This window comes from Oenanthe melanoleuca, chromosome 4 (genome assembly GCF_029582105.1).
Source record: "Oenanthe melanoleuca isolate GR-GAL-2019-014 chromosome 4, OMel1.0, whole genome shotgun sequence".
NCBI lineage: Eukaryota > Metazoa > Chordata > Aves > Passeriformes > Muscicapidae > Oenanthe > Oenanthe melanoleuca.
The window spans coordinates 65,758,998-65,786,369 of NC_079337.1; the positions used below are offsets into that span (position 1 = coordinate 65,758,998).

The following is a 27,372-nucleotide window of genomic DNA, read 5'->3' on the forward strand; positions in this document are numbered from 1 at the left end:
GCAGATTTCTGAGCAAAGGTGTGGAGCTCCCTTTTTTCAATGGAGGACTGTCTGTAGAGAAAATTTTCAAAATCCATATTATTTCTTTATGCATACCCTCTATACCACACTCAAAATTCCAGATCTGTAAGATTTGCAAGATTTCAAGATGGAAAGCCTGTGGGATTAATTCTTGATTGGTGCAGTTAATGGAATTATCATTGAGGCACTTGTGACATTGTGAAAATGAATTTCACAATTCACTTACATTAAGAAAAAAATATTTTTTTAAAATACTGAAATTTCTGTTGGACAGTTCACTTTGTAACACTGGAATTTTTACATTCTAAGGGCCAGTGGTTACTTTTTGCTTATTTAGTAATTCCATAGAATCACAGAATGGTTTGGGTTGGAAGGGACCTTAAAGACCACATAGCTCACAACTGTTGGTGCCTTACCTGACTTAGTCTCTCCTCACATGACAGCAATCCCAGATTTTGTAATGCTTCTCATGTTTTCATGTACTTTTCCACCCCTTGTTTCAGATGAGTGGATAAAAACTGCATGAACAATTCAAACACAGGCACCCAATATTTTCCTCTACCAAACCTGTCCTCCCCCTGTTGGCTTCACTACACGAGCTGGGCACTGAACTGGCACATCCTGGTTGGTTCTTGGATCATTTTTTCACATGTGTATTACTTTATCTTTTATCAACAGTAAATTTTATTGTGTGATCTTCATTTAAATATGAAGATATTTGGAGCATAGATGAACAAAAGGCAAACAATCCAAAAGTAGGACTCTAATGCCACGGAGAAAGTTGCCCTAAATCACTCTGGATTCTTCCCTCACTGACTGATTTTCCTGCATTTCACAGACACAGTCACAATTCTGAGTGAGTGACTGACCCCAGATTCCTTTCATTATAATCTTTATCCATGGACACCCCAGCCCTGGAGAGTTCACATGGTCAGATTCCATCAGACCATGTGCTTTCCTCTAAACTTTTCCAAATTTGAGATGCCTTTTAGACCAACACCATAATTTGAAAGCAACCACTGAGTTAATCCAAGTTTTAGAGGAAAATACTTCTGTTACTTTTACACTACTATTACTTTTATCCAGGCAAATTGCCTGTTTTCCTTTTTCATGCAGCATGCCAGGACATTTTTACTTGTCTGTTATTTGCTATTTTTGTCTTTAGACTCTGTATCTGTCTTCTGTCTCTGTAATTTCATTTGTAAAGATCCCAATTACTTTTAGGGGGTTAATTGTTACCACAAGCAATGTCAGTCTGTGACAGACTCCAGGGCTTTATAGGGAAAGCTCTGCAAGGACTTCCCCACTTCTCATGTATTTTGCTCATGTCTACACTCTGATTGGGGAACTGCTTTTATTACACAGCACAACTAAACAAAGCAAAAATAGTAATTTCCTAAAAGACCTCTGAGAGCACATTTCTTTACATAGACTGTGTAGGAGGGCAATAGAACAAAATTTGGTGCTTTGCTATTCTGAGGAATAATCAGAGTATCTGAGACAACATCCAAACATCTTCCAAAAACTCTGCAAGGGCTACACTTGTCAGAATTGGTGTAACTCAGTGTTTATCAGTGTTTCAAATCCCCTGGGAGGCCATGAATGCTCTCTTAACTTGATAGTATCTAATTATAAGGAAAATTAATAGATGCTTATAGTTTTTCTTTTACATATACATCCAGATTTTTGATAATGATAATACAGGCTCTGTAGTTAAGTAGCTGTTGGTGTTAAAGGGAATAAAAGTAGATATTTGTGCAGTGGACTTTGTATAGGTCTGTAAAGTGTGGCACAATAGATGATTCCAAGGTTCTGAAATACCAATCTTACAAGTGAATAAACTGAATTATCTTTATGACTGTTCTGAGGTGTTGCATTTAAATAAATAATTTCATCCCACATGACACTTATGTACTGAGGATTAAACTCTGGTTTTGACTCACTGACTATGTTTGGCTTACTCTGGTTATCAAAAAATGAGAAAATTCACAGAAATTAAGAATTAAAAAGGAATCACGAGGCAGAATTAGTAACTCTATACATCAACTATGATTCAGGAGATATCTGTGCATTAAAGGAGATGAGCCAGATTGAGGATTCCAAGGTTAAATGAGTTTATTGAGTTAGTGGTTACAATGGTATGTCAGATACCTGTAATCCAAGCTACACCTACATATTTGCCTCTAAATTCTCACACTGTCAGTTTCCGTGTCTCTAAACATTCCACCACCAGGTCTTCTATTACTAATATAATAATAATCATCATCAGAATAATAATCATAATATAAAAGGCAATGTCAATCACCATATTGTGCTTCATACTCCACCATAAGGAATTCAATTGGCAAAAGTAAACCTCTGGTCATATTAATGGGATTAATTGAAATGTGAGCAATCATAACACTACTAGAATATAAAGAACAAAATCTGGTTCAAAAGAAGCATTTTTAAGATGAATTAGTTTGAATCTGTTTTAAAAATTCACATACTATAATGAAGATGACTTAAAAGTTATATCATTTAATTATTGGGCCACACATTGAAGCATATTGGCTAGTACATTTTTGCACTGCAACAGAAGCAATACAAGCTTTATGGTCTACCATTACAATTCCTTTTTTTTTTTTTTTTTCACTTAATATACCTGCCAACCTAATGTTTCTTGCATGCATAAAAACTTTGGGGTTTAGACTTGAATTTATCATTTATTCCACACGAATACCCCCGTGATGCAAATTCTTTGGCCAATTTAATGCTATAGTTTAGTTTAAAAAGGAAGCTTGGAGTTAAGTCCACTTAACAACAGAAGGCAACACCCTGAATTTTGGGCACTGCAGAGAGTTATTTACTGGAATAGAGCCTCAGGTTGCATGCAAATTGTCACTTTGTCCCCCCCACCCCATGCCAGACGCACACAAGTCGGCAGGTACGCATACAAAAAAGAATAAAAAACCCTCCTGGTAAAGCTCAGTGGTTTAGAATGAATCCATAGCTTTAAATTCACTTAAGGCCTGTACAGGGGAAATATGTTTCTTCTGGGAGCCTCTCCTCACTCTTGTCTGATATTCTTCTGGCTTTTCTCTCTTTACTAGAGGTTTCTTCTCGGGGGCCTTCATCTTCCAAGACACAACTGGAGAGTTCACTGCAGCAGTGCCATAGACCTTCTGATATTTAGTAGAAGCCACATATGATGCTTTCACTGTAAGGACCACAGCGTTCATCAGGTTTTTAGCTGCCTGGATGAGAGAGGTGGCACTGTCCAGCTACAAACAGAAAACAAAATGAAATATAGCAAGGTTACTCCAAGATAAAACACAGCAAGGTCGTTCCATGGCTGGATCACTGGGCCATTTCCTAACTGGAGTCTGGATCCTCCCAAATCTCATTAAAGATGCAATAAATCCTCTTCCTTGGGGTACCTAGCAGTATCCAGCACTGGCAACATCACCCACTGAGCACTAAAGGTAAGACTGTGGTACCCCACATTTAATTTTTTAAATAGGTTAGAGGAAAAGCTTGTGTTGTATGTGGGTTGCTTTTTTGTTTGTTTGTTTGTGGGGTTTTTTTGGTTGCTGATTCTTTTTCTACAGTTTAAGAAGTTTTCTGTTTTCTCACAAAACCCCTTTTACTTCTCACTTAAACCTTTAAAAATTTACTGTTGCACATCAACTGTAAACCAGGTCAACAGGGATTTTTCCCAAGTGTTCCAGTTTGTTCTAATTATTCCTGTTTAACCCAGAATTACACCCCCAGTGATGTATACAGGAACAGTGTGAGGCCAGCACTGAGCTTGTTAGAGAATCCCATCTGAAAAGATGAAAGGAGGTTCTGAAACCCCTACAGAAATGAAAAGATGAGACAGTTAACTGCAGGTTTTGGCAGCTCCTGTAACGTGTGAGTTACTTATGGTCTCAAGGAATGCTGCTTTTTGTACCTTTGTGCCTCTCCCATGCACAAACCTGCCTGAGGTTCCTGGGTGTCCTTGGGATGTAAGAGCCCTTCAGGACTGGGACTTCCAGCCAGCAAGCTTCCATCCCACACTGAAGTGAAGTACCTACCCCTGGCCAAAATGCTCAAATGATTTCAACAGATAATGGGCACTTCCAAGGCAATGTCTCAATGTTCCATGATGTCAATCAGGCACCCTCCAGATCCAAGTGGATATTCTCAAAGTGACAGGTCCTAAAAATGCTCCTAAGGACTGGACCAAGCCAGGTTACTACTTATGATGTTCAATTATCCCTTTCCTAAAATACTGAAGAGTGGGATACACATTTTTTGTGATAAAACTTTTCAGATATACCATGGAAGCTGCTTCAATTATTTATCTCTTTCCCAGACTGTAGGAATGATATAGGATGTAGTATAACTTTACCTCTTTGATTCCACCCACATGTTCAATAAGTTTTTAGTTATTTTTAATTAGTACAAGTGCCTGTGTCACTCCAAACCACCCCTGCTCCCTATTTTGGGAGCACATGGCTCTGTAATATAAATGTTAAGCAAAGTAAGCAGGACAAACAGTCATAAGGCAATAACAAAAGCCACACCATACTTCACCTTAAACATTTTGAATCACTAACAGAAGAATTCAGGAGAAATCTACTTCTGAAGTGTCAGTGACTGATGTGAACAAAAACAGATATTACAGAAAGCCTGCATTTGAAACCACATTAATCTCTACTTACCTGGGGTATTTTATTTCCTCTGCTCTGGCCTTAAACTCATTATGGTTCATCAAATACATGAACAGCTACATACAGTGAGGTGAAACCCAAAAAAAAGCATTTTGATGATATTCACGTACGTGGTGCCATTCCCTGAAATGAATGGTTAATTGCCTGCCCCTAGTAAATATTTTTCCTTGAGACTAATTTGTATTTCTGTTAGTAAAAGAAAAGAAGTTAAAAGATGGAAAATTACATTACATGGCAGAAACATGACTGTTCAATAGGGAGTAATGAAATATAATCCAGTCTAGTGTTATTCTATAACCACACTGCTGCATGATTTATAAGGCAATCTGTATGTTTGTTGGCAAATAACAGATCACACTCTATTAAATTAGGATATTCTAATTTACTACAGAGATCTACAATCAAGCATTATTCATTGTTAAATGATTCTTTTTGAAACACTGGTGGATTGATATTGAATATAAAGTGATACCATCAAATAGTGTTTACTTCATAATCAGTGTGGATAAACTGACTGGATTGAGCCTTTATTGCACATTCCTGAATGAATTCTGGTTGCAGAAGGCTTCCAACAGCTTCTCATTTTCCACCATGAAAAGCTGTTTTACACATATTGAGAAACAGAAGAATTAAAGGAAGCATTTTAAAATGAGGGGGCACAAAAATTAGATGGTTAAACCCATGCACAGAGTTGAGTCTATACCTCTGAACACAGGAATCAGTAATTTTATGGACTGAGTGGTAAGGACATGCAGAATCCTGCAATTCTTCAAGATCAGATGCAGGCTGCAATGACACCTTTTAGGAAACCCCATTTTGTATTTTGATGCCATTTTAACTCTCTTCAGTTTCAATATGCTGTTAGGGTAGATAAGAGCTCCCTGTTTTCCCCATTAATAATCACATTTCAAAATGCAGATACTCAGTCTTTGACCCTAATATCTACTTATCTTGTAAAACACTTCCAAGTCTTGGAACCAGAAAAGAGACATAAAACCCCACAAAAACACACACTGTGAGTGTTCTCCAGAATCTGCTGGTGGTCATTCCATGTATCCAAATTGGCCATCTAAGCATTTCCAGAGATTTTCTTATGGCCTCCAATTCCTTGCTTGTATTATGGCTCAGTAAAGAAAAATTAAACTGAATGAACATCCAATTCCAATTAACATTTAGATCTTCCTACACCACTGTGTTGCTCCAGCTCTAAGCTGTGCTTTGCCACACTGGCACAAAGCTGGAATGAGGCAGCAGTGAATCAAGCCCTGGGTGTGTTAATTCCTTACAAAAACTGGGCACAGAAGCATATGCACTTTTCCAAAAATATGTTAATAATAAAAAAAATCATAAGAAGGAAAATTAACATTTCAAATAAAAGCACCACTAGGAAAATTACTTCACAGCACAGAAGGCAACCTTTTCTCCCTGCAATACCCACAGAATTATAGATTTAATGATGGATTTTGGCCCTAACAGCCAACAGAGCCTTTGACTTGCTGCACAAAGTAATGATGTTCTGCTGCTTAGACCTCTTTAAAAATATGTTTGCCTGCTTTTAGGAAAAAAGAAAAATCTCTCAGCCATAACAGATAAACTTGGGTTACTGTCCCACAAAACTGTAAGACAGTGAGGAAAATTCAAAATTCATAAAGAACCTCAGAACAACTACATGGGTTACTTAGAATAATTAAGGTTGGAAAAGATCTGAAGAGAATATAATTTCAGGGTTTTCTTCCCCCTAGAGAAAACCCATCAGGTTTTGAGGAGTTTTTGAGCTGCTTATCAGCTGTTCTGCAATTTTCCTGTATTATTTGCAGATTTTTACAGAATCTTGAGATAACCAAGATTATTTGCTTCTTTTACATATACACATAATCTAAGTAAAATAACCAGCAATTGCAATAGCAAAATAGTTGAAGAAATGGGAGGGAATAAAGCTGGAAATTTTTGTCCTTAACAATAAAGCAATGAAAAGAGATGTTCTCCCTGCATTGTCACACTGCTGGAATGGGGAAGAATTTTACTTCGTGTTTAAAAAGGAGAAAATCTAACTTCCAGACATGTCTTCATATTTATAATAGTAAATTTCCATAAAAAGTAAGGGAAATTGAGGAAAAAAATAATCTGTATTTCCAGTGTAAGGATACAGAATGGGTAGTTTTAAAAGAGGTGGTTGCTTAAGAATGTTCTACATTATTACTGCCAATTTTAACAAACCTTGAAAAGTGGGTGAAGACATCAAAAGAATTGTAGATAGTTTCTAGTCTCAAAATATTTGAGCAATGAAAATAAAATGACCTGTGAAATTATAGGCCAGCTCAGCTGACAGCACTCCCAAATTAAATGATGCAATGTCTGTGACAGGCTCCATAAATAGAGGGAAGAAATGCAGTTAGTGGTAAGCAAAGGGTTGTGTGGGTTAAAATACTTTCAAAGTAACCTACATCATATTTTGGTATGATTAAACTTTGAATTGCTTAAAATAATGCTGTGGGTATAATTGGATCTTTGAAAGGTCTTTTGCTTAGTAATACATGACAGTTTGATTAAAAACTCAGTTGACACAAAACTAACAAGACACATACACAGAAGGATTCCAGATTCTCCAGCAGCTGCTTCCAGAAGTAGATACACACACAAAAAATATCAGTGCTCAACAGTGAATTTCACAGTGGAGTATTGGAGAAACCATTTGGAGGCTTAACAATATTACTACTTCTAGTAAAAACTTGGAAAAGAACTCATTTGATGAAATTTGCAGATAACAATTGGGAAATGTCAAGTCATGCAGAGGGCAAGAGATTGAAATCTAATTAGCTGCTAAAAGCCACAAATGTAGATTTAATTCTGGCCAGATCTACAGCAGATGATACCTAATTACACAATAAGGAACTTTATTCTCTGCAGGATCCCAGGCAAGCACTCCTTGAGTACACAAAAAGGAGGAGACTGATTAAACAGGTTCAATTATCACATTCAGTTTATTGTCTGTCCACAGTTATGGGATCCTGAGTCCTGTTCTCAATGCAAGAATAATATTGAGGAAGTGGGAAATAAACTTAAAGAAACTCCATACCAAAAAACATAATGTATGGGAAAGAGCCAGCCAGTTCTGTTTTTCCCACTTTCAAGTGAATAACTAAAAAATGAGTTGACTGAAATCAGCAAGTACATGGTAACAAAGCTGATTATATTTCAAGTTCCCCAGGTTAGGCAAAGATTAAACAAAACTTAAAGGCTGAGAGGTGAAGCAGGTCATTTTAGTTATTAATTACCTGAAATTATTTATTTAGCAGTTATATTAATTAATCACAAGAACTCATGAAAGATTGATTCTATTTCTTGAAACTGTGAAATCAATATTGGATGGTTTTGCTTAATATGTATTAACTATTGGACATTTTTAGTGCACATCACTTCAGGCAGCCTGTGCATCAGTTATGCAGGAAGGCAGCTGAGATGATAACAACAGCCCCTACTCACCTTGAAAGGTATGAAAACAAAAAATTATTAGGAGCTATTGATAAATAGACTTTAGTCTGCTTCACTTAGTACAGATTGGGAGGAGCAAATATAATTTATTTTACACATTGAAACAGATCCTGTAGCTCCTCAAATACTCTTGGCTAAGACTTGATTTGTACACACTGCCAAGCCCTTAAGGCTTTCTGTGAATTCTGGGTGGATTCCTTGCTTCTCTTCCTTTCCAAAGGAAGTTCAGACTTTCCTGGACAAGGTACAGTTGCTCTTATCACACCCCAAAAGTCAATCAGAAGTCTCCGGAGAAAATAAAGCTACAATTATGCAATTATGAACCAGGATGGTAAATCAGGACTATAGATTTCTCAGATTGTATTCTTATGCAACAGAACATTTTCCTCTCAGCCGTGCTCAACAGTAAATCCATACCTACAAGAGGTATGCAAGAAAAAGATCTTATTTATAAAATGGCATCTTATGTTTCTGTGGCACATTTCATGCATAAAAGATGAGGCTGTTAGAGAGAGCCAATGCAAGAATGGCCTGTTTGCTATTCAGATGCTGTGCTCCTATGGAAGGAGACATCTGCTCTGTATCAGCACTGCTTGCAAAGGCTGAGGGGCTGTTTCAGTCACTTCAAAATGCTCACAGGGCTCTTGCTAGCTCCAGTCCATTTGCAGAAAATGATCCTGGACACTTGAAAATATCTCTCTCAAAAGGAGTCTTTGTCTGGAATGAAATGTGGTCACAATCATGTAAAAAAAATGGATCTGTAGCTACACAGAGAAGATTGTATTGTACTTGTCCTTTCCTAACTGTTTTCACACTTGACTGCAATTAACTTACCCCTTTATACATGATGAATGTTTAATTCATTCTGAGGGGAGCTGTGCTTTATGGGTGCCCAATCCACTGAATACCCATGCTCATCTGCATTTTTTCAATTACAGGTAAGGAACCCAAGGGATTCCCAAGCCCATTTGGCTGCATTAAACAAAGGCTGCCACGTCCAAGGACAGCAGAAGGCACAAAAATGCAGCAATAACTATGGGTATCTTCTCTCTTCTATGGACTATTGTCATTTTAAAACACATTACCAAATGCTGTATGCTAATTTGCAAAAGCAAGAGCAAATAAAAATACTCCCAGAACTGACATTCCCCAGTAAAAGGTAAACAGGCATAATAGAAATGCATTTCTACATTTGCTCTACTTATTCCAAGTAAATATTTTAGTATTTTAGAAGCAAAAGGATGAATGACAAAATTATATCCTAATTCATTTGCTTTGAGAAGAACACTTAATGTGAAAGCTCATATTTTAACAACTGAAATGACAAAAAGACAACTGGAAACACCTGAAAGTTAAATAATTACCTAATTATTTTTCTGGAAAATAATAATTATTACTGGTGTCTCTCCAGCCTTCAGGTCCCAAAGGTGGAAATTACATTTTCGAATTTTTGATAGATACTAGTTGGTTTTTTTTTTCCTATTCAACAAATGCATTTACAGTGAATAAACTATTTCTCCAATACTATTGCTATTAAAAAAAAATACAATTTTTCTTGTAGTTACCAAATATCATGTAGGTTATTTTCTCAATATTTAACATTTAATTAATATCTTGTTGCATTGCTTTCAGAATTTAATGGGGGAAATTATTTTGACCCATAACAAAAAACTCTCTCAGAAATGTTTAATTTTCTTTTTCTGCTCATTATCTGCCATTTCACAGGAGGAAAAAGATTCCAAACCAGTACAATTCTTACCACTCACCAGAAACTCTGTAAAGACAAGCAATCCTATAAAACATCGAATTTTTGAAAAAATTGAGCAGTCTTTTTCATGCTACAGCACTGTCTCAGAACTTTCAGAGGCTTTTGCTGAATTTAAGTATTTCACAACAATCTGAATGCCAAAATATCTGGACAAACTCTTCAGGACAGTGAATAAAGCTAAAGGAGTTTTGTGGATGTGGACAGGATTGCACTCCACTAATTCAGATATTTATAACACACATTTTCTTTGCTAAGGTTGATTGTAGAGAAAGAAACATTTTCTACATCAACCCACAGCTGAGAAACAAGAGAATGAGTTTTCTGCCACGATGACTTGAGGGCTTTTTCTTCCAAATCTTCCTTATTCTGCACAGAATGAGTGTCTGGAGGATGATGGAGGGTGGAATGTGCTGGACAAAGAGCAGGATTGTCTAATGGCCATCACAATTCCAACAGAACCTGCAGCAAACTTGGCACAACCACATTCACAGCCCCAAAACCATCCTGCCCCGTGCAATCTGCTCTGAGCTCTTGCATGATTAACAGGAAATAGGATTTTGTGTGACTGATTTTAAACCTAATATTCACCAAGATAAAATGTCTGCAGCAAGATGAAGTCCAAACTCTATCTGATGGGAGAGGAAAACTCCAACTATAACTAAAACTTTTTTATATTGCCAGGACTTCTGAAGAAAATCAGAGTTGGAAATCTGTCAAAATTCAGTATCAAGCCAAATAAAAAAGCAATTTACACTAATTTACACAGGGATTCCCATGCCTGAAGTCTGCCCAAGGCACAACATTGAACCTTAGGTCACAGAAGAGCACAGGCAGGTCTCTGTCAAAAACATCAGTACACATTTCCATTATCATATCCAATTGCAGCTAAATCTGAAAAAGAAGAGGAAATAGATGATATCCAACTAACTAATCTGTGCTACTGATCTCCCTGCTCCCAACTGGAGTTCTAACTTGGAAGCTGAAGATGGAAATACATTTTAAAAGCCCAAAATAATCTAGTGCTCTTTCAAGCTGAGTTTTAGGAGAGACTCTTTTGTTCTTTATCTAGAGAACAGGTAAAATAAAAAGAAAAAACACGTCTTTCTAAGATTCTTAACTGAAAGGAATCCAAATCATGTCTGGTTGGCTGGCAATTTTACTCAGTGATAAAATGCAGGAGATTTGGATTAAAAAAAAAAAATCAATAAACACAGAAACACTCTGTGCTTTACAGGAGTAAATGTGTTATCTCCTGCTATTCCTCCTGATTTTGTCTCAAAGAAAACAAAATGAAAAGCAGCAATAAAGCAGGATTTGAGACTGCAATGCTGAAAAATGTGCTATTTCCCCAAATTCTTTTTTAATTTCTACAAGTGTCAGAGCAGTATCTGTATGTGATTTATCCCCATGTCTTCAGCTGTGAGGATCTGACAGGTTTTGAGGCAAATCTGCTCCTTCAGCTTCTTTCTTATCTCTAAAGTCATGCTTGCCAGGTCAGCACAGGGACACTCTGGAGATAAGTGCTCCATGGGCACAGCTGGCTTTTTTCAGGAAAGGGCTTGGAAACAATGCATCAAACACACCAGAAAAAATAAAATAAATAAAATAAAATAAAATAAAATAAAATAAAATAAAATAAAATAAAATAAAATAAAATAAAAAAATAAAATAAAATAAAATAAAATAAAATAAAATAAAATAAAATAAAATAAAATATAATAATAAAATAAAATAAAATAAAATAAAATAAAATAAAATAAAATAAAATAAAATAAAATAAAATAAAATAAAATAAAATAAAATAAAATAAAATATAAAATAATAAAATAAAATAAAATCTTGGTTTAGAATGGAAGATGATACCAGGACAACTATTCCTTGCTTCCTAATGTTTGCCTGCTGTTGCTCATGTATATTTTATGTCTTGTAGAAGCAGATAAAGGCTTTGATCATTCAAGATATTGATCATTTTTGAGGTGCTAAAAGGATTTTACTCTCTTGGAGCAGAGGGTCCTTCCAGTGTTGCTCAACTCAATCAGTGAGAACATTCCTTTCTCTGTTTGTTTCCCTGAGCACTTTCCAGGACTCTACACCAGTGTGCAATGAAAGAAAAAAAAAAAAAAAGAAAAAAGAAAAAAATCAAAACTCCACAATAGTTTTCAAGGGAAAGCTCTATTTCAGTCAGACAGAGATGGCTTTATAATATATAATAAATAATTTCTAAGGGAAATTCTAGAATTTTATACCAAATAAATTATCATTATTAACTGTTCTATTTATTTGGCCAACTCAATCAATGGTTAAACAGCATTCAGTAAGTAACAAGAGTTCCCTAATAGAGGGAATTTTTTCCTTGCTCAATTACTGAACAAACAATTTGTAAATGCATCTGTTCATTACATTTTTAACTTTAGGTAACTCTAAATGTCATTAAAAACCAGTAAAACAGGTAACAATGACCTGTTCTTACTTACTGCAAGCAAATGAAACCAGAACAAAACAGAAACATTTGTAAAGGCCATTGTAATTCACAGGGAAAGAACAAGTAAAGATGACAGTAAATTGAGAATAAATTGGAATGAATAAAATCTTTCTCTGAATTCTAAGGGCTCATTTTTGTTACTCATGTTTTATTATGCAAATATTCTTTAAGGATGAAAAGAACCTTTTGAGGTCATCTAGTGCAACGCCCTGTTGAAAATTTAAATTACATGAGGTTGTTCTAGATTTTGCTGAAATTCAAGTATGCCCAAGAATGGATAATTTCACATCTCTGGGCTAGAGAACTCCACCCTGCACTTGAATTTCTGTACCCTTCAGTTCAAACTTTTTTACCTTATATCTCATTGGTATTTCCCATGTGAAAACTTGTTTTTCCTGTCTCTATGACCATGCAACTCTGACAGGATCTGGTTCTTCTAAACCTCCTCAGAGGTAGTTATAGACAATAATATCTTCTCTGAGCCTTCTCTACATGCAAATGCATCCATGACCTGTCTAGGTGATGTTGGCAATCTCATTTGAGCAAGGTGTCCTATCTAAATGGGGAGAAAAAAGAGTAATTGTAGAAAAGGAGGGAAAAAAAATATCAATTTTTGACAAATTTTTAATATCTATCTAATATCTAAATTTTTAATATTTAATAATTAAGTCTAGTACTACTCTCTTCAGAAAATACTTGTGTTAGGGATTATGAATTTACCTGGAGTCCCTTTTCCTTTGCAGTTCAGTGCTAATTTAGATAGCATTTTCACTGAGTAAAAAATGAAGAATCTGGTATCCTCAATTATTCAAATAATCTAAATTGTTCTGTGTTTTCCACCTCAGGACAACCATCCCTCCACAAAACAAGTTAATTTAACCACATCTCCAAATCTTAGCACTAATCCAGAATTTACATAAAGGAGATGAAGGCATAGATTTCAGAAGAATGGTTAAATGAAAAAGCATTTGCAGAGGCTCTTTTCTTATGAAGTTCACATTTAAATAGTGTACTAGTCATGATTACCTACAGACTTGACTGCATTTAGCTGGCATCAGAAAATTTCAAACTGAGTGTCTTTAAATATTAGTCATAATCCACTTTGGCTGGTGTTACTTGAACCCCCAGAATGAGAAATGCCTCTTATTGAGCAATTTCTCTAGGAATGAAAGCAGGAAAAATGTTCCTAAAATCCATTGTGTGTGTTTGGTGACTGAGCCAAAGTGTTCAGAGTTTTCATTTCTACAAATTAAGTTTTATCCTGCACTCAACCCATCTAATTCCAGGTTCTGGACCAAAAGATTCCAGACTCCTTTTGTGCTTGGTGAACAAGACCAGGAACCATGGAACACTCGAGATCTTTCATGGGATCTTTTTCTACAGAGATGGGCCAGAGCACTCCACCTTTTAAACTCAGTTTAGAGATCCTAAATTGCATTAGAATTTTAAGGATAGTACAGTGAAACTGGGCAGGTGCTCAGCATCTGCAAAAAAAAAAAAAACCCTGTCCTTGGATTTGACCTAGTGGTCCAAGAATTCAAACAACTTAATGAATGTTTTTGAGACTTTTCCTTAATTGTCTTTTGTGTCAAATGGATGAAACCCACAAACTACAAGACATACAAATCTCTCCAACCTCCAGAAACTAAAGAGATCAGAGCAACAAGATAGAAAATGTATATAGATAAATGCTCCTTAATAAGCAATTTAAAAATTTCTGTTCAGAAAAAAATCAGGCATCAGTTAACAGAAAGTTGAATTTACTTACATATCAATATAAACCCTTGAAAAAAGTCTATGGCTGAACTTTCTGATTATACACAAGGTTTAATTCACTGCTTTTGCCTCTGTGTGTTTTAAGGCATTACCAACTAAGCAGTTGCCAGGGTGTACCTGAAATGAGAATCCCTTCCCTCTGGAATTGGCTCTTGAGTTCCACATAAGGGAAGGCTGGAGTGAACATCTCATGCAGATGTTTACACTTGGCTAGATGAGTCAGTATTCACACAGCAATAGAGATGAGAGCAAAAACCTCTTCATAATTCAATTAAAATCTTTCTGAATAATAAAATAATCAGTTTCCATCACACTAGAGACCTACTCTTATATTTTTGCACAGCTTGAGTGGGACAGCCTCCCACTGTTACTGCAAGATTTCTTTCTAATTCTGTCTTTTTCAAGCCATACTTAACTTGGGTGAAGTCTTTCTCCCTTTTTTTTGGTGGGGGGGAGGAGGTGGGAGAGGACAGCAGTATTTGTGGTTCATCTGTTTTTTAGGGGATTGATTTCTTGTTTTTGGTTGGTTGGTTTTGGTTTTATTTGAATTTGGCCATCCAGAGTGGAAACTAGAATACCAAATGGAAGACAGAGAAACACTGGTTTTGAACATTAACTGAGTCATGAAGGAGCATGCAGTGTTTGAAACCCATCATGATTCTATAGATGTGTTCTACCTTGAGTGTGGCTCAGCATGATTTGTAGAAAGGAAATAATGGCAATATTTACTTCTGTTTCCAGTTTTACCAGGGTACACCATGTGCTTGCTTTGAGACACTCAGATGGGACTGATAAAAATCCAAAGGATTATGATTTAAGAAAATCATATTTAATGTCTTTGAGTGCAATTGTCCCAGGATCAGAAAGTCTGGGGTGTTTAGGCAGCCACTACATTCAGTTCAAGTGCTATGGAGCATTTGTGTTGTAAATTCAAACAAGCTGAGGTCGAGGTTTAAAGGAACTGCAATTTAAATCAACATGAAGAGTCCTCTGGAATGTTGTGCATCACCATTGTGACTTCTCCTGCTTAAACCAGATTAAATCCACACAATTCATGCTGAGGCCATGGTGTTAAACCAGCCCAAACTGCAGTAAGAGAGGGCAGGGGGAGAAGCATCTCTTTGCCAGCTGACATGGTTTGGGAACAGATGGTGCATTTCACAGCTCTCCCTCACTTCTCACAGAGAAAAAGAAGGTAAGAACCGAGCCACAAAGTTTTAATTCAACTTGTAAGAGAAACCAGCCTGGCAAATAGAGAAAAATTGGGAATGTCACATAGCTGCTTTAATCATACTGAAAAAAATGTTTGATCCCTGCAGATGATTTTATATCATTAAACTATTGCTCACCCTTTTCCATTTTGACTGAGGAATAAATCTTTCATTTAAATGTTTATTTCCTTAAGTTTATAGGTCTAAATAGACTAGTTAATATATTGGATTTGTTTTGAGATGACTATACACAACGTGCTCGCAATATATAAATTTCTTTGTATAAATTTTGCATAAATTGTATAAAATTGCATAAATTTTTGAAGAATACTGCATCAAAAATTAACTTTCAGTTTGCTAATAATTTATGAAGATCTAACTCATTTGAATTAGCATTTATTGGAAGAAAATTTTCAGATATTTGCTTTAAAAGTTTTCATATTAAACACTAACTAAAATCAGCTGAAATCTAATTTAATGTAACTTGCATGTAAATAAACAAACTTTGTAATTGACTGAATACATATTTAAGCCTAGGCTGTAAAATGCAGGAATCTGTGCACTTCAGACATTTTAATATTTTTTAGTCATAGCTGCCAGTAAAATAATTTAACAGGGGAATTAGCTCAGCAAATGTAACATTAGTTTATTTATTCTCCCAGCATTAAAATATTCAGCCAAACTCACAGTCTGGGGTTACCTGGACAAAAATTTGTTATTAGAATTGGCACAGACAGATTTCAGGTTAATTATTGCAACAGTTCATGTAATTTGGAATATCTTTCCCTCTACAAACTCCCAATATACAGAAGTCAGCCAACTGCTAATTTGCTCATCTTACAAGATAAATTAGAATGCAAATTTCTCTGGATTCAAAGTAATCTGCTGACATCTTTGTTCCAGGGCATCCCCTCAGTGCTGGTCACTGTCTCTAACTCACCACTGTTATTGAATGACACCAATTCTGATGCCCTTTTCCCAATACTTACATCAGTCCTAAAAAGAGTTTCTCTCTCTGCCACCAAAACACTTTTGTATCATTGAAGTGAGATTAGGGCACTGTACAGTTGCTCTTTGTGTTTTATCAATTCTGTGCAAAAACTGAAGTCTCCTGCATTATGCAAGAATAATTATGTGCTAAGGCAATTTGATAAACTCATCAGCAAAGGATGTGCTTTTACCTCCAAGCATTTGCCTCTGAAAAGAACAAACTTGAAATCATCTTTAAGAGCAGCAATTCCCATAAAGTTTTCCCAGTGAAACATCAGAGATTGACTAGCCTGTTTTACCTTTTCCTTTCCTGAAAAGATTAAAATTTGATGGGAAAGCTAAATTTGCCAGGCAATTTTGTGGCTTTGCAAAGGAAGATTTGGAGATTTCAGGGTTTGGTATCTACTAAAGGAATAAACAGTAGTAATAAAACACCTTGTGCACATTATTCAAAGCTAGACAAGCTAACACCTGTCAGAAGATATTGTTATATTCTTTGCCATTATTTTTCTCTTTGACAGGGAGGGAAACAACCATTTGTGAAACTTTTGGTAGGTAGCTTTGTAAAGAAGACTCTCACCCTCCCTGAACTCCATTTAGATGTCCAGTGCATTGATACAAAGAGCATCCCTGAGTCATCAGGGAGGAATATCCAACCATCACCATGGACCAATTCCCAACAATGACACTGACCAGAAGATGGAATGGTCTGCACCCTTATCCAATTGCTCAAAGCTACCTAGTCCCCTGAAAATAGAGGTACTTCATCAATCAGACCCTGAACCCCCTCTGCTGAGCAGGCTGGGACTGCACTCCCTGTCTTTGATTTATTGAGGACACGTTGCTGCCTTTTAGTGCCTCTCACTGGGATATGAGCAGACCCCACACAAAGCTGGTAAAGAGCTTTAAATGAACAAGAACAGCAAGATTTGCAGTATCCCCAGGGCCCAACATCTTCATATGATCCTTCTTCTGCCCTTTAGTACAAGAGCTCTGACATCTTGACAGCTTTAAAAGATACCCAGGAGGCAGAACAAGAAAGGAAGGTCTTCGTAGTCCATCTTGTCTTTTTTAATATGCTGAGGGATATTAAAACAGTGAAGCAGTAATACCTGGGGCTGAGGGAAATAGGTAACAAGACAATGCTTTAAAGTAAAATTGTAACATTTAGGTAGTGAGACAAAAAACACGCCAAGAAATTTGGTCAGCAGTATCCCTGCCCATCTCAAGTTCTTATCAAAGAAAAAAAAAATCTAATGCTTTGATTTATAATTTCAAAGGTTAAGTCTGAGTTACATCTCTTCTGCGTTTTCTGCTTAATTTTATGTCTTTCACAATTTACCTTTGAATTTTATTTCATCTATGAAAAAGGTCTTATAGGTGGCTTATTGTCAATACACAGCTTCATAAATATTCTGGATAAAGTGAATAAAAACAGTAATAGAGAATATAAAAAAAGAGAAATCCTGTCCCATATAAATAGTCATTATCCACAGTTAATAATGATAAATATATAAATAACACATCTATCTTTAATCATAAAGAACTTCAAGAAAATTATGGCCTGGCACTATAATTAAATACTGTAATTAAATTAATGGAAGTTTAGTCACTCAGTTCAAGGGGACCAGAGGCTGCCTTTTCACACAGAAACACTGAGGGATCAGTTTAAGCATCAGCCAATGGACCACCTGTGGCCATTGCTTTGCAGGTGAAGTTAACTCTGGGACATCTGGGCATGGAGGAAACGCTTCTCTGCAGGTGACCAAGACAACACATGCAATTAACCCTGTGAGTCCTATGGTTAATTAAAAAAAAAAAAAAGAGAGAGAAACTATCAAAAAAACCCCATTGTCATGTGTCTCCCCTCCTCCCCCAGACCTGCAAAGACAGAGATGAGGCAGGAGTTACTCACCGTTGAGGAGTCACCGCTTCCAGTCTCAAGCGTAGCTCCCTCAGCACAGGTGGGTGGGTGGGTGGAAAGTTGACTAGCCCTGCCCCCATCTATGACATCACACTCTACCTCATAAAAGGTAGTGAAAGTGCTCTGAACTCCAGTCTGATTTCCGAGAGATACAGAAAAGAGATAGTGAGAGAGAGAGCAAGAGAAATATTGTGCGCAGAGTGAGGAGAGGGGAGCGTGTGCTGAAGGAGCTATGCTTGGCCAAGGACACCTCCACGATGAGTAACCCCACTGCTGGGGGCTCCTCACTGCTTCCCACAGCACAGCCCCAGCCTGAGAACCCACAGCCCTTCTGATTCCCAGGGGAACAATCCTGGCACCTTCTGATGACAACCAGAGAGGACAGAAAGCTCTATCCCAGTTAATTGCTGACTGACATCAGACTGGCCGTGAATTTGGTCAATAGATTCCCAAGATTCTATTGATTCTAGATTCTGTTTTGTGTGTGGTTCTGTACAGCTAAACTGCACAAAAACACCCACACCAGTGCAAGCAGCTGAAATTCCAGTGGTTGCAACAGGAATTACACTTGTGTTCCCCCATGTGGGATAAACATCCAGTTCCCAGCTGTGGATTGACTCTTGAGCAGAGTAATCCAGAGGTTTGGGCCTCCTACACCACTGCATGAGGCAGGTCAGGAAAACAATTATGGTTTTCTTGCACTGAAAATGGGAACTGAGAAACTGTGCTGAAAGAACAAGTGAGGGAAGTATAAAAATTCTGGGCATACATTTATTTACAGAGCACACTTTCAAGTTCTATAAATTATCAATAAAATTGAAAAGAGGTGATGTTTTTAAAGATGTACATTTTTTGACAATGACAGCTATATAGGCTGAGGCACACATTTTTTTTTTTTTCAAACAACATCCCAAGGACTGAAACTGGAGGACTTAAAATGGGATATTCAGTCTATTGTAAATGATATTTTTATCATCCAAATTCTGGAAAAGCAGGTTTGGGAGTAAACATAATTGGTTATATTATCCACTGGGATTTTCTTAATAACCTAGCTGTAGAGTAAAATCGAACACAATAGTATATATTTTTTTCTGCTGCTACACCTAACTCCATTAAATAAAACTGCTTAGAGAATGGGGGGCTATTCAGTGCCAGTAAAGACTGGCTAGTGTCAGAGCCTGCCTTATGGAAGAGGAAAATAAATACTCCTTAAATGTCTTTTAAGGGTATGTATGGAGTTAATATTGATGCTTTCTCTCTGGCTTTTTGGTGCTACAAGGTTCATGTGAATTGTAATCTAATCATGATTAGTTTTTCTGTCTTAATATTGATTATTGTGCATTCCCTGCTCTTTCAGTGTGTTCTTTGTTTTTCTCTCCTTTCCTTCTACTGAAAAAAGTGTGTGACTCATGTTTAGTACCAGTCACTACACCCAACAACAGAGTCAAGCATTTTCCTTCTTAGCCTTCAAAACTTTTATCACTGTGGTTATCCTGCAGTATCTGCAGATGCTGCTTTAAAGCAGTGCATTGTGGAATTAAAAACTCAACAAATGGGTGCCCAGTGGGCGAAATGAAGAGTTATTGTGGCTGTTAGAGATGAGATGTAACTGCAGGAACACAATGCAAAACTAGGCTGCAGCTGAGGAATGCTGAGTGATGATAGTGCTGCTCATAATTTAACTGTTTTCTCTGTACATCATCTCTTAATTACAAGCTATCTGCACGTTTGAAGATAGAGAGGAGGAAAACCTCCTCTGGTCCTCTGTATTGCATCAACTCCTTATTAATATTTATGTCTAATGGCCTACTAAAGAGAAAAGAAAAATCCAATTTTTAAAGGCTTCTATGGTAAAAAAGTACCAAGCAGTATTCAGTGAATTCATAACTTCTGTAACCTATGTCTGGACTACTGCACCACATTTGTTTTTGCCAAATAAAGTAGGAACATATTTCGAACTCCTGTGACCACCAGACCTCAGGAAGCCTAGGCAAGGTTGCTTCTTCTGATAAAGATGGTCAGAGGATATAACCTTAAATATCATAAAAATTACACACATAACAGCAGTTCTAAGATCTCCTAAAGAGAGAGTTTGGAGAGATAAAGAGTTAAATTGTCTTTTATTGGGATGAACCATGTGGAAGAAGCACAATTAAATCCTGGAAGACTGAGTATGGCCAAGGATATTCTCCAGTAAAAAGATAAGAAATATGGAAAAATATGGAGAAATATGGAAAATTCCACCATGATAATGTGATATAAACTGTTCAATAGATTGGGTGGCAGATTATACCCCAGATGGTTTTTTGGGGCAGTATTACTTAAATCTGAAATCTTGTTTTGACCTGCTTAGTATATCTGTAGTTGAAAAAGAGACTATTAAGTGAAGATCAAAGTTAAGACTGAGCTGTGTACAGACTTAAACACATTACTGAATAAAAGCAGAGAAAGAATATACCTCATGAAAGCATTTTTAAAATGAATATACATTCAAGAAAATGCAGAAATCTTCCAAATGCTCCAAGGAACACAATTAAGATTAATTAAATGAAATCATGGAAATGCAAAGAGATAGTAAATGAAGACTTTAATATCAAATATTTTCTTAAGGGATGCAAGTTAAGCTTAACAGCAAAAGAAAACTATGTAAATGCTGGTCAAGTAATTGATTTAATCACTTGCACCCAGGCACCAGAAATGAACTTAAAGTAAGGGTCCATGTTTAGTCTGACCTCAATGATCTGATGGAAAAAAAATCCCAATGTGTTTTCTTTCTCACTTAAAAGGATGAACACGTGGTGGGAAAGGCAGGCACCACACAGGTACCTCTGGGTGCTGTTTGTGAAGTTTGAGCACAGAGAACCAACCCTGCAGGAGCATTACCCAGACACAGAAGGCAAAAAAGGATGGATTGTAAGGAATTGAAAGGAGAGCTGGAACAGGCCATGTAAAAATGCCAAAGTGACACATATCATAAAAGTCTGAGAGCTTAACACAGACACACCTCTGACCCAGAGAGGGCCAGCTGCTCTAGGGCATAGCATGATGGATAAGTGGGAAAATCCTTCTTGTACGTTATCTGTCAGAGTTAGGGAATGATGAAATAGGGAACATCCTACCTGACACTGAGTAAAGCTGTAAGTTCTCTAACTTTTTGACAATGGAAATGCTGAAGCCAGCTGCAGGTATAAAAAGGGGATGGAAATGTTTCTGCAGTCTTTTGGCTCAGATATTGATGCTCTAATTCAGTTTTACAGAATTCTAATTTGGGCTTTGATGAGATTTAGGGCACATTACCTTTATACTCCATCTCGGTTTCTAGACATACTATTACCTACCTGGTAACCCAGTTCACAAGGTTTTGATGATGTATTAGTCAGAATCAGAAAGAACTGATGTTAAAAGAAAGCTTTTGGGAATATCTAACCGTAAGAGGTTTGGATTGATTTTTCTGATACCAGATAGTTTTTTACTTTGACTTCATATCAATGCCTTAATCACATTATACAAAACAAACACGTTCTGTTGAAGCAGCTGCTTATCAGTCATGTAAGATTAGATGATAACAGAACTATTCTTCCTTTGCTTCTAAGAGCTACATAAATAGTAGTTTTAATAATAATATTTCCTAAGTGTAGAAGAAAATATTTCAGAGGCTACTTTTAACCTTCCTCACTCAGTTAGCTCTCTTCCTAAAGGCAATAACGGTCTCCCTTATTTAATGGAAACACGTTTCTTTTGTGGATTTTATTAAAAATTTTGTTGTAAGTTGTATTAAAAGCTTTGTTGTTCAGTATTTGCAGTTGATTTTGCTCAGGCTGGAAAAACCTGCTGAGATTTTCCCTTGAGGGCACATCTTCTTGTCTGTGAATAGTTCTATGAGTGCCCTACTCATCTGAAATTCTGGTTGTCAAGAAATACAATTACAGTCAAAGTAACTGATGAGTCTGAACTTTAGCTGTTATTCTTCTAATATCTGCAAAAGCATCATCTGATAGTACTTCTAGAAGCAGGATTTAGTGTCACCATTTTCCAACTCAAGGAGTTAAATAATTTCAAGAGCTACAAGATGTACTTCTCTATAAGAAACACAAGCCAAAATCTCCTATTGTGGGTTAAATCTGTCATTATGGAAATTCAGTCCCTGTAATTCCATGTGAAAGAAACAAATCTCATTTTCATTTATGGCCTTGGGATGAACCTATTATCAAATCTATGCTGTGCATTAGGGAGGCAGACTTAGAATACCCCAGGATAAGGAATTCTTATTTAATACAAAATGGTGACACTTTGTCCCAAATCATCTATTTTAAAGGCAATAAGATAGAAAAACGAGTGAACATAAGATAGCACCAAAGTCCTCTCTCTATTTATAGTAATTCTGACAGAAATAATCCTTTGGGACCATATCTTAGGGTGTGTTAGAATGGTCTTTGAGCCCTGCTAATTACTGTAAGGCTGGTTTAATTTGTGTATCACAAAGCCATTATATTCCCATTTTCTTTCCAGCTCATTCAGAATGGCCTGGAATAGGAAAACAGGCTGAAGTGAAGCTGTAACTACTGTAGCAGGAGAGCTTTGAATTTTTGAGTGCCTACTATTTTTAAAGCAAATGCAGTATGTAATGAAGTACATACAATAGTATTTCCTTCAATTCTCTAACCTTTTTCGATGGTCATATTTGTTCTAAGTCTTAATCTTAAATCTGTAACACTTTACATTGATTTCAAGGAATTAAATAGCTTAAAATGATTTGCTACCAGAAATGCTTTTCTTTGCAGAAAATTGTTCTAATGAGAAATTTCAATAAATTTAATCTTCAGAAATGCATGAATATTAGCCACTTGATAAAGCACAAGAGCATGTTCCTTGGAGCCAAAATGCTTCTTAATAAGGATAAAAGTCTGACCTGTCTAAATTTAAACCTACTGAATGCAGACATATAGGTGGTGTGTGTGCTTCTTGTCTCCAGGAATATATTCTAATGAAGACAAGTGCAGTGTATTTTTGCTTTGTAAATTAAATTCTAGATTACATCTTGCCATTTATGCAGGATATATAGTTTCATATTTATGTATGTTTATACATATTTATGAATGTTATATGCATTCATATAAAATGAGGTGTTTTCTTAGTCCTAAGAATAGCCTTATATAAAAAAATTGGAGCTTCAAAAGAATCGAGATTATTGCACAAAAAATATTTTCCTGTTGGATTTTCCAGTTGTGTCTTGAGCTTTGTTCATCTGCTTTTCCTTACATGAACTCTGTCTGCCACCATCCACCTTCTTTGAAGGAACAGCCATACACCAATGAAAATAAATTAACCTTTCCAGAGGCTTCTGCACAGGTTTTTCTGTGGATCTCAGTTATTATCCCCCTGATGCCCAAAGCTCAGAGCATGTACTATCATCCAATCCAGCACTTTTTAAAAAGGCAAAACCCTGTGAACTCCCTGACACAGGAAAAACATCCTGCATCACTTGGCTGAATCAAAATGTTGTATAAATGTCACTTAAAAGAGATCTCTGGAGGACTCTTGTATAACTTCTAACTTGAAATTAGTTGATTACCAACATCAGATCTCAGCTGCTGCACTGTCTACTCCAGGATTGAATCCCTCCAAGGAAGCCAACTGCACAAACTCTGAGCTCCTGGTCCATGCTCCTTTCAATGGGATACAACAGGCAAGCTACACATAATGAACTAAATTCCTCTTAGTGTCAAATGTTTGGGAGAGGTATTTCAAACAGCTTTAGAGCCACTACAGGTACATCTATTTGTGCCTCTTTTTTCTAATTTATCCATCTTTTTCAGAGGATAATTAAGAATCCTTCAGTGTTTTAACTTTGAGAAAGCCCTAAAACAGAGCTTCTGTAAAATGCATCATATATAATGAATATATGACCATGAGGGATTTTATCAGCACTCATTCTGATTAACCTGCATAACTCACTGGTGCCTTTGTCCTTCAGGAGTACTAAATTGACTCAGTGTCAGGATGATGAAGTTTTTATGTTACCACATCATCAGGCAGTCCCTTCATGGACACTGTACTGAGGGACATTCTGTGCCAGCAGGAGTTGGAGGCTCCTAAATTAGTCAGTTCAAACACATTTGTTCCACATAAAGGTTTATCCAAACCTGTTTAAGTATAAATATGCTTCACATATCCATAAATTTTGGAACTGAGTACACTTATGGTTGTATTTCACCCTCACATGTATCAATATATCTGCATACATTCAAACACTTATGCAGAGGTTACTTAAATATATCTCCATCCCAAACTGTCCAGCTAAAACACCTTTCTGTATTTTTTGTGTCTTTAATGCCTCCCAAAGCAGATGACATGAGGTACTTGAACACACAGTGTATATTCAAGTGTTGATCAAGGTCTCCCTTTAACAACCCAGCCCCAGCCTTCCTGTCCTGGAAGCTGGTTTTTCACAATGTTAAAGACCTTGAAATTTTTATTTCTCTCCCTGCTTGTTATATTAAGAAAGTAGAGATTATTGTGGAGTTCAACTAACTTTATGGTCCTGACTACATCTCAGTTCTTTCCCAACACTGCAATTCTTTGATTTCATACTATTTTAGTTTTGGTATGGCTTTCTTCCCCTGAACATACAATATCTCCTATTTCTGTGGCTTACTTCCTTATTATTTCCTAAGTGCTGTTCTTCACCCTCTGCTTCCACAGAATTACAGGATCAGTGAGGTTGGAAAAGAGCTCTGAGCTCACTGAGTCCATCCCATGACCCAGCACCACCATGGCACTGAGTGCCTTGTCCAGCCTCGCCTTAAACATTTCCAGGGATGGTGACTCCACATCTCCCTGGGCAGCCCATCCCAATGTCTGATCACCCCTTCTGTGAAGAAATCCCTCCTAATGTCCAACCTGAACCTCCTCTGGCACAGCTAAGACTGTGTCCTCTTAGTCTGTGGCAAGTTGCCTGGGAGAAGAGGAGAATCCCTCCCTCCCCTGCTGCCCACGGTGCTTTGGATGCATTTCCATTTCTGTTATGAATTTACAGAAAAATTCACTTTGTTGCTAGCTGAGTAACCTTTTTGCACTCCTGAGAATCTTGATGAGAAGGAATCCAACAGTTTTGTCAATTTAGCAACTCTCCCTTCAGGAACCTTTCTTTCACATAATCCACAATTCTTGCTTGGTCCAGGAGAATTAAATTTACCAAATTCCAAATCAACACATTTTCAAAATTTTAAATGCAAAGGTTCTCTCTGATTGCCAACTGTAAACAAAGGAAAACTACCCAGAAAGGCTTTCTGTTTCAGAGAAATTAAACACCTCATCAGTGGCTCTTAAGTAACTGCTCTTAATCCAAATTCAATGGAAGATGGCCTTGCTCACTTTTAGTAACAGGTGAACTTCAAACTACCTGATTTTGCTTTGAGTCTATAGAATTAATAGATAGTAACTTGATGCTTTACTGCCCACATGATATCAACTTGCTTTTACAGTATGATGTAGTTTAGAATGATTCAGCCTTACTTAAAAGAAAAGTAGGACATGGAAACCCTTTTTATTAAAAGATCCATAGACAGAATTGATAAAGAAACCACTGGTGAGCTCATCTGAAATAACTGCTGGATGCTCACTGATATTCTCTGATAAATAATGAGGGTCATTCATATTTGATGAGGACTGGCTCTTTCTGGTAACCTTATTCTTATCACTGATCACAAACAAACATATAATTATTTTGTAGTATATCTGTATGTGTTCATACTTTTATGTATCCACCCTCCCAGTCTGGGTGTTTTGTCAATTTTCATCATGTCCTACCCAAAATTAATGGGGTGGCTCCAGCCTTTTCACCTTCCTGTTCCTGCTAAACTCCTCCTTTCAATTCACCATGCAAGAATTCACAATCTTGGTAAACTCTCAATCTTAACTACAGTGTCTTGTATCTTCAGCAGAATATAGGAATCCTTCTCTGGGTATCACAATTGAGACTATTATGTTAAGATAAATAGGACTTGGAAAATAACTGGGAACTGGATCCAGCTAAAGTTATGTTTGGAGTGGGCTTTAGCTATTGATTCCATACTCTTGGACAGTGTTCAAAGGCACGTGGCTGCTACTTTGTATGACACTGCATATCTGTCTGCTTCAGAAGTTTAAGACTCTGGCAAATTTTCTGATAATACAGCTGATTTTATCTCTAGGGCTCTAAATCAAACCTGAACATGATAAGGAGTTGCCTTGGATAAAGGATTTTTTAAAATTCTGTTCAGTCTAATCTTACAGGTAAAACTGTGGCAAATCTACTAACATAAACAAGAATTTAAAAATGCAAGCTCACAGCCTAAATGGATAGTAGGTAAATGAGCTGATCAGCTTCTGAGCAGCACTAGGCAGAACAAGTGGATATTTATTCTAGAATAGGAAATGAATATATAGATTTGTTTTATTGTAATTTACTTGCTAACAAGAGGCAGACAGGAATGCCAGAAAAAGCCCAAGAGATAGAAGTAGGATTTTTTTTTATCCAAATAAGATACATCATTAAAAGCAACTTTATTGAACAAAAGTAGCTCTCACAGAAAGGCAAGGCCATCAGCAAGAGCTAAGTATATGTAAATGGGATTTTACTTCACTGAGAGCAGTGTACTCTCAGCACCTCAGAGGATTCATTCCAATACAATACTGCAAGTGATTATGAAGCAAATATGCATTACCTTAAATAAACCAAAGCAAGAGACAAAGCAAATTATTTTGAAGTGCTTTTACTCTATAATTTCATTAAAGGAGGTTGTTTATTCTCAGAGGGGGACTAGAAATTGAATATTGAAATCTAAAATTACAGAAACATATATCTGTTTATGGACCAAGGTCAAAGAGAGTTTTATTAGGAACAAGGCTATCATCTACACAGTTTGAAATATTTTTAAAATATTTTGTAATTTTTTATATTAATTTATTTTTGGTTTTATCTATCCTCACTATTTTTGCTTATTTTCTTCCCTGCAATCTTTTAGGTTTCC

At 36.6% G+C, this 27,372-nt stretch overlaps 1 protein-coding gene across 2 annotated transcripts in view; it reads right to left on the reverse strand.

Moving 5' to 3' along the window:
• Positions 1 to 2,111: 2,111 nt before the first annotated feature.
• The window catches only part of CTNNA2 (catenin alpha 2), a 446,082-nt gene continuing 420,821 nt past the window's right edge, over positions 2,112 to 27,372 (reverse strand). The window contains exons 18-19 of one of the 2 annotated variants that reach the window (XM_056490099.1): positions 18,353 to 18,496; positions 2,112 to 3,284 (exon numbers count right to left, since the gene is read on the reverse strand). In XM_056490099.1, the coding sequence (XP_056346074.1) occupies positions 2,997 to 3,284; positions 18,353 to 18,496 (432 nt within the window). In that variant the 3' untranslated portion in view covers positions 2,112 to 2,996. The remainder of the gene's footprint in view (positions 3,285 to 18,352; positions 18,497 to 27,372) is intronic. The other variant, XM_056490098.1, reaches the window with a different exon arrangement.